This window comes from Rhinoraja longicauda, chromosome 7, assembly GCF_053455715.1.
Source record: "Rhinoraja longicauda isolate Sanriku21f chromosome 7, sRhiLon1.1, whole genome shotgun sequence".
NCBI lineage: Eukaryota > Metazoa > Chordata > Chondrichthyes > Rajiformes > Arhynchobatidae > Rhinoraja > Rhinoraja longicauda.
The window spans coordinates 1,609,585-1,622,951 of record NC_135959.1 but is presented as its reverse complement, the minus strand read 5'-3'; the positions used below and the strand labels follow the sequence as shown (position 1 = coordinate 1,622,951).

General features: G+C 50.6%; 1 protein-coding gene across 1 annotated transcript; it reads right to left on the bottom strand.

The window, feature by feature from the left end:
- Positions 1–549: 549 nt before the first annotated feature.
- On the bottom strand, positions 550–13,128 carry LOC144595411 (interleukin-1 receptor type 2-like). The gene is made up of 6 exons (XM_078402913.1): positions 13,065–13,128; positions 10,587–10,679; positions 7,949–8,011; positions 5,148–5,283; positions 1,943–2,079; positions 550–599 (listed from the first exon to the last, which is right to left on the bottom strand). The coding sequence occupies exons 1-6, from the start codon at positions 13,099–13,101 to the stop codon at positions 550–552; spliced, it is 516 nt and encodes a 171-aa protein (XP_078259039.1). The 5' UTR covers positions 13,102–13,128.
- Between the last annotated feature and the right edge of the window lie 239 nt (positions 13,129–13,367).

Here is a 13,367-nt window from a genome sequence, read left to right as displayed (position 1 = left end):
CTGGAGATGTTGGTAGAAATAGACAACGTGCTTGTTTATACCGAAGATAGACCCAAAAGTAACTGGGAGAACGTGCAAACTCCGTACAGACAGCACCCGTGGTCAGGATTGAACCCGGGGTCTCTGGAGCTGTGAGGCAGCAACTTTACCGCTGCACCAACGTGCTAAACTTGTGTTCTGTGCAAGAAGGAATTGCAGATGCTGGTTTACACCGAAGATAGACACAGAGTGCTGGAGTAACTCAGCGGGTCAGGCAGCATCTGTGGAGAACATGGATAGGTGACGTTTCACAGAGTGCTGGAGTAACTCAGCGGGTCAGGCAGCATCTGTGGAGAACACGCACGTGTTCGTGATGTTTCGGGCCCGGACCCTTCTTCAGACCAAACTTTGTGTCTATGTTTGTAAACCAGCCGTGCGGTTCCTTGGGTCTGGACCTTGGCAGGCGTGGAGACTTTGACCCTCCCCAGATACTCCTGATGCCTCTGTGACCGTGGGAGATGCAGTGTCCAGATCCCCAGCGTTAGTGCAGCCTCCGTATCCACGCCCGCATCAACAACGGCCTTTCTTGAGTGAATTGTCAACTTCTGCCAACTTGCTCTCTAAATTGGATAACAATAACTTAGAGTTAGTTGTGTTTCCCTTCAGGTTCACCAGTTTAGTTTAGTTTAACTTATTGTCTGTCACCTGTGCAGTGAAAAGCTTTTTTGCTGCGTGTTATCCAGTCAGCGGACAGACAATACATGATTACAATCCAGAACCAGGGGCCACAGTTTAAGAATAAGGGGTAGGCCATTTAGAACGGAGATGAGGAAAAACTTTTTCAGTCAGAGAGTTGTAAATCTGTGGAATTCTCTGCCTCAGAAGGCAGTGGAGGCCAATTCTCTGAATGCATTCAAGAGAGAGCTAGATAGAGCTCTTAAGGATAGCGGAGTCAGGGGGTATGGGGATAAGGCAGGAACGGGATACTGATTGAGAATGATCAGCCATGATCACATTGAATGTTGGTGCTGGCTCGAAGGGCCGAATGGCCTCCTCCTGCACCTATTGTCTATTGTCTACAGTGTACAGATACAAGACAAAGGGGATAACGTTTAGTGCAAGATAAAGCCAGTACAGTCTGATCAAAGATAGTCCAAGGGTCTTTAGAAGGATGAGAGGGAATCTTATAGAAACATATAAAATTGTAAAAGGACTGGACAGAGTAGGGGAATCAAGAACCAGTGGGCATCGGTTTAAAGTGTGGGGGGAAAGATTTAATAAGAACTTGCCTGGGTAAAGAACAGTGAGGGGTAGTGGTTGCCAACTCCTCAATCGCAAATAATGGACATGGTGACGTCACCGCCCCGCGCCCCACGTGACCTCACCCAGCCAGCGGCAACGTGCCCCCACTCCACCAATGGTGGCTGCCCGGGCCAGGAGGCGGGTTGCTACGCAACCTCCGTTAGACGAACACACTCGGTCCCGCTCCCCGAACACACTCCGTTAGCCCACAGTGTCCGGGCCTACAGCAGCCTCCGGGCCTACAGCGGCCCCCGGGCCTACAGTGTCCAGGCCTACACTGTCCGGGCCTACACTCTCCGGGCCTACACTCTCCGGGCCTACACTGTCTGGGCCTACAATGGCCCCCGGGCCTAATATGGGTCAAGGGCGGTCCCGTATGGGACAAACAAATTTAGCCCAATATATGGGATGTCCCGGCTAATACGGGACAGTTGGCAACCCTAGTATGGAATGAGCTGCCAGTGGAGGTCGTTGAGGCAGGTATTAACGTGATGTTTAAGAGACATTTGGACAGGTACATGGATAGGACATGTTTAGAGGGATCTGGGCCAAATGCGGGCAGGTGGGACCAGTGTAGATGGCACTACATGTGCACGGGTTGGTCAGCATGGTCAAGTGGGGCCGAAGGACCTGTTTCTGTAACTCTATGACTCTGACTTGCCTAAGATGATGTTTTGCCATGAGGTTCCTTTTGGGGTCAACACAATGCAGGTGAAATTGACCCCAAAGTCTTCCGGTAACGTAGATGTGAACTTCAAACTCTTCTGGACAATTAATCTTTCATTCCTGGTCCACGACCTGTTGAAAAAGAGACAATTGGGCTTGTATTCACTAGAGTTTAGAAGGATGAGAGGGGATCTGATAGAGATGTATAAAATTACAAAAGGACTGGACAAGCTAGATGCAGGAAAAATGTTCCCAATGTTGGGGGAGTCCAGAACCAGGGCCCACACAGTCTAAGAATAAAGGGGAGGCCATTTAAAACTGAGGTGAGAAAAAACTTTTTCACCCAGAGAGTTGTGAATTTGTGGAATTCTCTGCCACAGAGGGCAGTGGAGGCCAATTCACTGGATGGATTTAAAAGCGAGTTAGATGGAGCTCAAGGGGCTAGTAGAATCAAGGGATATGGGGAGAAGGCAGGCACAGGTTACTGATTGTGGATGATCAGCCATGATCACAATGAATGGCAGTGCTGGCTCGAAGGGCAAAATGGCCTCCTCCTGCACCTATTTTCTATGTTTGTATATTTTCTATGTTTCTAAAAATCGTGAATGGATTGGAAATGTCACAGACTAGAGGGCAGAGATTGAAGGTGAGTGGGGCAAAGTGTAAAGGCGATGTGGGGGGCAAGTGTTTTACACAGAGGGGGGTGGGGGCCTGGAATGTGCTGCCATGGGGTGGTGGTGGAGGCAGATACGATAGTGGTGTTGAAGAGGCTTTTGGACAGGGGCGTGGATACGCAGGGAACGGAGGGATATGGGTCACGTGCGGGATGAGGAGGTTAGTTCAACTTGGCATCATGTTTAGTGTAGTGATCTAGCATGGAAACAGGCTAGGAGTGGCCACCTATCACACTCCCAAACAAGGGACAAGGTGACGTCACCGCCCCGCGCCCCACGTGACCTCACCCAGCCAGTGGCCACGTGCTCCCGCTCCACCAATGGCGGCCGCCTGAGCCGGGACACGGGTTGCTACGCCGCCTCCGTTAGGCGGCGCCCGGGCCTCCGGGCCTAGAGTGTCTGGACCTACACTGTCCAGGCCTACACTGTCCGGGCCTACACTGTCCGGGACTACACTATCTGGGCCTACACTGTCAGGGACTACACTGTCCGGGCCTACACTGTCCGGGCCTATAGCGGCCCCCGGGCCTACACTGTCCGGGCCTAAACTGTCCGGACCTACAGTGACTGGACATACAGCGTCTGGACCTACAGTGTCCGGGCCTAGAGCGCTTCCCGGGCCTAATACGGGACAAGGGCGGTCCCATACGGAACAAACCAATTTAGCCCAAAATACGGGATGTTCCGGCTAATACGGGACAGTTGGCAATCCTAAAACAGGCCCTTCAGCCCACTGAGGCCACATGACTATCAATTACCTGATCACACTGGTCCAATATTATCCCACTTTCTCATCCACTCCCTGCACGTTAGTGGCAATTTACAGAGGGCCGATTAGCCGACAAACCTGCAAGTCTTGGGGATGTGGGATAAAACCGGGGCACCCGGAGTAAACCCACACAGTCACAACCTCGGCAAACTCCACACAGAGGTCAGCATCAAACCAAGTCTCTGGCTGAATTAGGCCATTCGGCCCATCGTGTATACTCCGCCATTCTATCACGGCTGATCCATCTCTCCCTCCTAACCCCATTCTCCTGCCTTCTCCCCGTAACCCCTGACACCCGCACTGATCAAGAATCTATCTATCTCTGCCTTGTTGGGTGGTGAATCTGTGGAATTCTTTGCCACAGACGGCTGTGGAGGCCACAAGTCAATGGATATATTTAAGGCAGAGATAGATAGATAGATTCTTGATCAGTGCGGGTGTCAGGGATTATGGGGAGAAGGCAGGAGAATGGGGTTAGGAGGGAGAGATAGATCAGCCATGGCAGAATAGACTCGATGGGCTGAATGGCCTAGTTCTGCTCCTATCACTTATGATTTTAAAAATATCCACTGACTTATCCAAAATATCCATTCACATCGACAATGTCCAAATTTGGGCGGCACGGTGGTGCAGTGGTAGAGTTGCTGCCTGACACGGAATGCAGCGCCGGAGACCCGGGTTCCATCCTGACTACGGGTGCTGTCTGTACGGAGTTTGTACGTTCTCCCCGTGACCTGCGTGGGTTTTCTCCGAGATCTTCGGTTTCCTTCCACACTCCAAAGACGTGCAGGTTTGTAGGTTAAATGTAAAAATTGTCCCTAGTGTGTGTAGGATAGTGTTAGTGTGCGGGGATCGCTGGTCGGCGCGGACCCGGTGGGCCGAAAGGGCCTGTTTCCGCGCTGTATCTCTAAACTAAACTAAAGGTGTCAAGTTAGGAAGAGGGGATGTTCAACGAGATCTGGGTGTCCTAGTGCATCAGTCACTGAAAGGAAGCATGCAGGTACAGCAGGCAGTGAAGAAAGCCAATGGAATGTTGGCCTTCGTAACAAGAGGAGTTGAGTATAGGAGCAAAGAGGTCCTTCTACAGTTGTACCGGGCCCTGGTGAGACCGCACCTGGAGTACTGTGTGCAGTTTTGGTCTCCAAATTTGAGGAAGGATATTCTTGCTATTGAGGGCGTGCAGCGTAGGTTCACTAGGTTAATTCCCGGAATGGCGGGACTGTCGTATGTTGAAAGGCTGGAGCAATTAGGCTTGTATACACTGGAATTTAGAAGGATGAGGGGGGGTCTTATTGAAACATATAAGATAATTAGGGGATTGGACACATTAGAGGCAGGAAACATGTTCCCAATGTTGGGGGAGTCCAGAACAAGGGGCCACAGTATAAGAATAAGGGGTAGGCTATTTAGAACGGAGATGAGGAAGAACTTTTTCAGTCAGAGTGTGGTGAAGGTGTGGAATTCTCTGCCTCAGAAGGCAGTGGAGGCCAGTTCGTTGGATGCTTTCAAGAGAGAGCTGGATAGAGCTCTTAAGGATAGCGGAGTTAGGGGGTATGGGGAGAAGGCAGGAACGGGGTACTGATTGAGAGTGATCAGCCATGATCGCATTGAATGGCGGTGCTGGCTCGAAGGGCTGAATGGCCTACTCCTGCACCTATTGTCTATTGTCTAAAGACTTGGCCTCCACAGCCAGTATCTCCAGAACCATTCAGGTGAACCTCCCGTGAACCCTGTCCAACAGCAGCGCATCGACGTACCTCTCCTTTCCTTCTGCCACGCGCCCATCCACGTAACACTCCTCGATGAACTGGTTGTTGGCGAGCCAGTAGATCATGGTGGGGTAGTCCCTCCCACCGCCTGAGTTTGCCCGGCACGTCAACTGCAGCGTCTTCCCTGGAGAGGAACAAGACTAGTTAGCAATTGTGAGCAACGTTGGAACGTCCTTAAATTCTGAGGCTATGACCTCTAGTCCTAGAGTATTGTGAGTAGGGTTGCCAACTATCTCAATCCCAAATAAGGGACGAGGCGATGTCACCATTCCGGCCCACGTGACCTCACCCAGCCACGTGCTCCACCAATGGTGATCGCCCAGGCCGGGAGGTTGGTTGCTATGCGACTTCCGTGTCTCTGGGCCTACACTGTCCGGGCCTACACTGTCCGGGCCTGCGCTTTACGGGCCTGCGCTGTCCGGGCCTGCGCTGTCCGGGCCTGCGCTGTCCGGGCCTGCGCTGTCCGGGCCTACGCTGTCCGGGCCTGCGCTGTCCGGGCCTATGCTGTCCGGGCCTACACTGTCCGGGCCTACAAGAATGAACCCAGGAATGAGTGGATTAACCTATGATGAGCATTTGTGGGCACTGGGCCTGTACTCGCTGGAGTTTAGAAGGATGAGAGGGGACCTCATTGAAACTTACAGAATAGTGAGCGGCCTGGATAGAGTGGATGTGGAGAGGATGTTTCCACTAGTGGGCGAGTCTAGGACCAGAGGGCACAGCCTCAGAATTAAAGGATGTTCTTTTAGGAAGGAGGTGAGGAGAAATTACTTTAGTCAGAGGGTGGTGAATCTGTGGAATTATTTGCCACAGAAGGCCTAATGGCCTAATTCTATCACGTATGACCTTGTGACATTAAACAGCAGCACCCTAAACACTTGTTATAACGGATCATATGTTCATAAGCGATAAGAGCAGAATTAGGCCATTCGGCCCATCGAGTCTACTCCCCCATTCAATCATAATAATAATAATAATAATCCATTTATTTTATATAGCGCCTTATCACATGCTCAAAGCGCTTTACAAAAACAATTAACATAGAAACAAACAGACAAACTATCCTGACGGAAAAGCGGCGAATACACAACGCCAGCGTCCTCTCACGTCAGGGTCCGGCAGTAGACATTAAAAAGCACAAGACACACAGATATAATTTTTTACACAAAACAGCCATCACAGTGATTGCTCTAGGCACACCCTTACTGTGATGGAAGGCAAAGTCTTATCTCCTCCTCATTCTTCTCCCGTGGTGCCACGAGGTGATCGAGGCTCCCAACTTTTTGAAGCCCCCACCGGGCGATGGAAAGTCCCAGGGCCGAGCCGAGCAGACCGATGAAAGTCCTGAGCCCCCACCGGGCGATGGAAAGTGCTGCGGCCAAGCCACGCAGGGCGATGAGGGCCCTGCGAGAGGGTCGATCGTACCTCGCGCTTCGGGGCGGTCGAAGCTGCTACGGCTGGAGCTCCCAAAAGCCGGTCACCAGCCAGGGACCTGCGAACTCCCGATGTTGCGGTCTGCAGGGCCCACGGCCGAAGCCTCCGAGATGGTAAGTCCAGGCCCTGCGACCGGAGTCTTTGAGGTCGATCCCAGCTGGAGGCCGCCGACTCCACGATGTTAGGCCGTAGCGCGAACGGAGATACGACACGGTAAAGGTCGCATCTCCGTTGAGGAGGAGATTTGAAAAAAGGTTTCCCCCAACCCCCCCACCACCCCCCCACATACACAGAATTAAAAATAAAACAAAACGTACATTTAACAACGACAATGACAAAAAAACAAAAAAAAAACAGAGAGACTGCCGGTGAGCCGCAGCTGCAGAACACAGCCACGCCCCCTTAATCATGGCTGATCTATCTCTCCCCCCTAACCCCATTCTCCTGCCTTGTCCCCATAACCCCTGAAACCCGCACTAATCAAGAATCTATCTATCTCTGCCTTAAAAATACCCACTGACTTGGCCTCCACGGCCTTCTGTGGCAGAGAATTCCAAAGTGATAGAAGCAAAGCTGAGAACTTTGTACACGTGACAATAATTAGCCTAAACCCCCTCGTTTCTCTGTGCCGACCATTTTTCCCTTTTTCCTTCCACATCCCCTTCCACCTTGAACTCTTTAGTTTACACTTAACATAGAAAATAGGTGCAGGAGTAGGCCATTCGGCCCTTCAAGCTAGCACCACCATTCAATATGATCATGGCTGATCATCCAAAATCAGACTGAAGAAGAGTCTCAACCCAAAACGTCCCCCATTCCTTCTCTCCCGAGATGCTGCCTGGCCCGCTGAGTTACTCCAACATTTTGTGTCTACCTTCGATTTTACCAGCATCTGCAGTTTTCTTCCTACATTATCCAAAATCAGTACCCCGTTCCTGCTTTCTCCCCATACCTCTTGATTTCGTTAGCTCTAAGAGCTAAATCTAATTCTATCTTAGAAACATCCAGTGAATTGGCCTCCACTGCCTTCTGTGGCAGAGAATTCCACAGATTCACAACTCTCTGGGTGAAAAAGTTTTTCCTCATCTCAGTCCTAAACGGCCTACCCCTTATTCTTAAACTGTGTGACCCCTGGTTCTGGACTCCCGCAACATCGGGAACATGTTTCCTGCATCTAGCCTGTCCAATCTCTTAAGAATTTTATATGTTTCTTTAAGATCCCCTCTCATCCTTCTAAATTCAAGTGAAGACAAGCCCAGTCGACCCATTCTTTTAAGTCATTTAGGTCCATTATTGTCACATGTACTGAGGTACAGTGAAAAGCTTTCAAAGGCTGTAGACAAACACACACTTACCAAGTTTGGCAACGCCTGGTTTTGACCTCAGCCTAATAATCCTTGGTCGGCAATTCGTGAACCCTGTAGAAAAATTCGCAGCTGGATTAGAGAGTTTAGTGTTTAGATATTAAGCGCGGAAACAGGCCCTTCGGCCCACTGACTTCATGCCGACCTGCGATCATCCATTACATAGTTCTAGCCTATACACTAGGGACAATTTACCGAAACCAATTAACCTACAAACCTGCAGATGCAGGTTTAAATCGAAGGTAGACACAAAATGCTGGACTAACTCAGCGGGTCAGGCAGCATCTCGGGAGAGAAGGAATGGGTGACGTTTTGGGTCGAGACCCTTCTTCAGACTGGGCTTGTCCAATTGACTGGCGATTGATGCTGAAAGGGTTGACGGTGGACATGCAATGGAAGGCATTTAAAGGTCGCATGGATGAACTACAACAAGTGTTCATCCCAGTTTGGCAAAAGAACAAACCAGGAAAGGTAGTGCATCCGTGGCTAACAAGGGAAATCAAGGATAGTATTAAAACAAAAGATGAAGCATACAGATTAGCCAGAAAAAGTAGCATACCAGAGGACTGGGAGAAATTCAGAGTCCAGCAGAGGAGGACAAAGGGCTTAATTAGGAAAGGGAAAATAGATTATGAGGGAAAACTGGCAAGGAACATAAAAACTGACTGCAAAAGCTTTTATAGATATGTCAAGAGAAAAAGATTAGTTAAGGCAAATGTAGGTCCCTTGCAGTCGGAAACAGGTGAATTGATCATAGGGAACAAGGAGATGGCAGACCAATTGAACAAATACTTTGGTTCTGTCTTCACTAAGGAAGACATAAACCGTCTGCCGGAAATAGCGGGGGACCGGGGGTCTAAAGAGATGGAGGAACTGAGGGAAATCCAGGTTAGTCGGGAAGTGGTGTTAGGTAAATTAAATGGATTAAAGGCAGATAAATCCCCAGGACCAGATAGGCTGCATCCCAGAGTGCTTAAGGAAGTAGCCTCAGAAATAGTGGATGCATTAGTGATAATTTTTCAAAACTCTTTAGATTCTGGAGTAGTTCCTGAGGACTGGAGGGTAGCTAATGTAACCCCACTTTTTAGAAAGGGAGGGAGAGAGAAAACGGGGAATTATAGACCAGTTAGCCTAACATCGGTAGTGGGGAAAATGCTAGAGTCAGTTATTAAAGATGTGATAGCATTACATTTGGAAAGTGGTGAAATCATCGGACAAAGTCAGCATGGATTTACCAAAGGCAAATCATGTCTGACGAATCTTATAGAATTTTTCGAGGATGTAACTAGTAGAGTGGATAAGGGAGAACCAGTCGATGTGTTATATCTGGACTTTCAGAAGGCCTTCGACAAGGTCCCACATAGGAGATTGGTGTACAAACTTAAAGCACACGGTATTGAGGGTTCAGTGTTGAGGTGGATAGAAAATTGGTTGGCGGACAGGAAGCAAAGAGTAGGAATAAACGGGTCCTTTTCGGAATGGCAGGCAGTGACTAGTGGGGTACCGCAAGGCTCAGTGCTGGGACCCCAGTTATTTACAGTGTATATTAATGATTTGGACGAGGGAATTGAATGCAACATCTCTAAGTTTGCGGATGACACGAAGCTGGGTGGCAGTGTTAGCTGCGAAAACGATGCTAGGAGGCTGCAGAGTGACTTGGATAGATTAGGCGAGTGGGCAAATGCATGGCAGATGCAATATAATGTGGATAAATGTGAGGTTATCCACTTTGGCGGCATGAACAGGAAAGCAGAGTATTACCTGAATGGTGACCGATTGGGAGAAGGGGAGATGCAACGTGACCTGGGTGTCATGGTGCACCAGTCATTGAAAGTAAGCATGCAGGTGCAGCAGGCAGTGAAGAAAGCGAATGGTATGTTGGCATTCATAGCAAGAGGATTTGAGTTTAGGAGCAGGGAGGTTCTGCTGCAGTTGTACAGGGCCTTGGTGAGACCGCACCTGGAGTATTGTGTGCAGTTTTGGTCTCCTAACCTGAGGAAAGACGTTCTTGCCTTAGAGGGAGTACAGAGAAGGTTCACCAGATTGATCCCTGGGATGGCGGGACTTACATATGAGGAAAGACTGGATAGACTGGGCTTGTACTCGCTGGAATTTAGAAGACTGAGGGGGGATCTTATAGAAACATATAAAATTCTTAAGGGGTTGGAGAGGCTAGATGCGGGAAGATTATTCCCGATGTTGGGGGAGTCCAGAACCAGGGGTCACAGCATAAGGATAAGGGGGAAGTCTTTTAGGACCGAGATGAGAAAACATTTCTTCACACAGAGAGTGGTGAGTCTGTGGAATTCTCTGCCACAGAAGGTAGTTGAGGCCAGTTCATTGGCTATATTTAAGATGGAGTTAGATGTGGCCCTTTTTGCTAAAGGGATCAGGGGGTATGGAGAGGTCAGGTACAGGTTACTGAGCTGAATGATCAGCCATGATCATATTGAATGGCGGTGCAGGCTCGAAGGGCCGAATGGCCTACTCCTGCACCTATTTTCTATGTTTCTATGTTTCTATGTTTCTAAACCTGCACGTCTTTTGGAGTGTGGGAGGAAACCGGTCACAGGGAATAGGTACAAACTATTGGGGAGTGAGATAGTTGGCACCCCTACTCTTGACTTACCTTGGCCTTGCACTCTCTCCGCTGCCCGTGTCGGCATGAGGTAGTGAAGCAGGAGCAGCATCAGCAGAGGGATGCCGAGATGGCGGCTGGGTCCTGAACAGAGCAGAGACACGTCTCAGTGGAAACAGCATCATCGAGAGGCCAGAACCAGCCTCATACACCAGCATCTCATTGTAGACACAAGGACTCGAAAGGTAGGGGGTGCCAACTTCCTCACTCCCAATAAGGGACAAGGTGACGTCACCACCCCGCGCCCCACATGACCTCACCCAGCCAGTGGCCACGTGCTCCCGCTCCCCCAATGGCGGATGCCCAGGCCGGGAGGCGGGTTGCTATGCAACCTCCGTTAGGCGGCGCCGGGGCCTCCGGGTCTACACTGTCCGGGCCTATAGCGGGCCCCCAAGCCTACAGTGCCTACAGCGTCCGGGCCTACAGTGTCCTGGCCTACAGTGTCCTGGCCTACAGTGTCTGGGCCTACAGTTTACGGGCCTAAAGTGTCCTGGCCTACAGTGTCCGGGCCTATAGTGTCCTGGCCTACAGTGTCCTGGCCTACAGTGTCCGGGCCTACAGTGTCCTGGCCTACAGTGTCCTGGCCTACAGTGTCTGGGCCTACAGTTTACGGGCCTAAAGTGTCCTGGCCTACAGTGTCCGGGCCTATAGTGTCCTGGCCTACAGTGTCCTGGCCTACAGTGTCCGGGCCTACAGTGTCCTGGCCTACAGTGTCCGGGCCTACAGTGTCCTGGCCTACAATGTCCGGGCCTACAGTGTCTTGGCCTACAGTGTCCTGGCCTACAGTGTCCTGGCCTACAGTGTCCTGGCCTACAGTGTCCTGGCCTACAGTGTCCGGGCCTATAGTGTCCTGGCCTACAGTGTCAGGGCCTACAGTGTCCTGGCCTACAGTGTCCGGGCCTACAGTGTCCTGGCCTACAGTGTCCTGGCCTACAGTGTCCTGGCCTACAGTGTCCGGGCCTACAGTGTCCTGGCCTACAGTATCCTGGCCTACAGTGTCCTGGCCTACAGTGCCCCCCAGGCCTAATACGGGACAAGGGCGATCCTGTATGGAACCAATATACGGGATGTCCCGGCTAATACGGGACAGTTGGTGACCCTAACAATGACTCTCACCAATGTTGACAGATGCATCATAGGAAGCATCCTAGTTTGGCATCACATCACAGCCTGGTTTGGCAAAAGCTCAAAACCACAATACACTGCGGAGACTTGTGGATGTGACCCAGTCCCTCACTCACACCACACTCCCCACCATCGACTCCATCTACACCGATCAGCCACAACATTATGACCTGATGAGCCAAAACATTATGACCACCTGCCTAATATGCTGTTGGTCCTCCGTGTGCAGCCCCATACACAGCAGGGTGCGATGCACTGTGTATTGTGACACATTCCTCCTGTGACCACCATTAACATTTTCTGTGACTTGTGCCACAGTCGACCTTCGGTCGGTTCGGACCAGACGGGATAGCCTTCGTTGCCCTCGCGCATCGATGAGCCTTGGGCGCCCAACACCCTGTCTGTTGCCGGTTTGTGGTTTGTCCCTCCTCGGACCACTGTCGGTCGGTACTCACCACTGCTGACCGGGAGCACCCCACAAGCCTTGCCGTTTCACAGATGCTCTGACCCAGTCGTCTGGCCATAACAATTTGGCCCTTGTCAAAGTCGCTCAGGTCTTTACTCCTGCCCATTACTCCTGCATCCAACACATCAACTTCAAGAACTGACTGGTCACTTGCTGGTTAATATATCCCACTCCTTGACAGGTGCCATTGTATCAAGATAACCAATGTTATTCACTTCGCCTGTCAGTGGTCACTATCCTACACACACAAGGGGCAATTTACATTTGTACCAAGCCAATTAACGTACAAACCTGCATGTCTTTGGAGTGTGGGAGGAAACCGAAGATCTCGGAGAAAACCCACACGGTTGCGGGGAGAACGTACAAACTCCGTACAGACAGCGCCCGTAGTCGGGATGGACCCTGGGTCTCCAACGTTGTGAGGCAGCAACTCTCCCGCTGCGTTACATCTCTGGGGAGAAGGAAGGTCGAGACCCTTCTTCTGAAGTTTAGAGATACGATCCGAAACGTTTCCCATTCCTTCTCTCCAGAAATGCTGCCTGACCCGCTGAGTTACTCCAGCACTCTGTGAAACGTCACCTATCCATGTTCTCCACAGATGCTGCCTGACCCGCTGAGTTACTCCAGCACTTTGTGTTTATCCTCGGCATATAACCAGCATCTGCAGTTCCTTCCCACAGAATATCCTGGACTTATCGGCTGAGACCGTCTAATCCGGGCAGCGTTCTGGTAAAATGCGTAGGAAAACAACTGCAGATGCTGGTAAAAATAGAAGGTAGACACAAAAATGCTGCCTGAGCCGCTGAGTTACTCCAGCATTCTCTGGAGAATCTCCGCTCCTCTCTAAATCACGGAGTGAAGCCCAAATTAATTCTTACCGGGTTGAGGTTGAGGTTGAGGTTGAGGTTGATGCATCGCGGATTCCAGCAGCTTCTTGTTCTGAAGTCGTCCGACTAACTGTTGAAACTGGACGTTGGCCAGGCTCTTTATACAATGACTGACATTGTCCTTGAACAGTTTCTGTTCCTACTTTCATTCAGTGATGCTGTCAGTCACATGTACAGTGACACATTCATTCAATCACCTGAGACCAAAGTAGTTTCCCGACCCGAAACTCCACCCATTCCTTCTCTCCACAGATGCTGCCTGACCCGCTGAGTTACTCCAGCACTCTGTGAAAC

Excerpts from the sequence above, each read along its gene's own strand:
- LOC144595411 (XM_078402913.1), bottom strand. The coding sequence starts at position 13,101 with ATGCATCAACCTCAACCTCAACCTCAACCTCAACCCG. Across the intron at positions 8,012-10,586 it reads GGAGAGAGTGCAAGGCCAAG|GGTTCACGAATTGCCGACCA; the intron begins GTAAGTCAAGAG and ends ATTTTTCTACAG. Across the intron at positions 5,284-7,948 it reads ACCAGGCGTTGCCAAACTTG|GGAAGACGCTGCAGTTGACG; the intron begins GTAAGTGTGTGT and ends GTTCCTCTCCAG.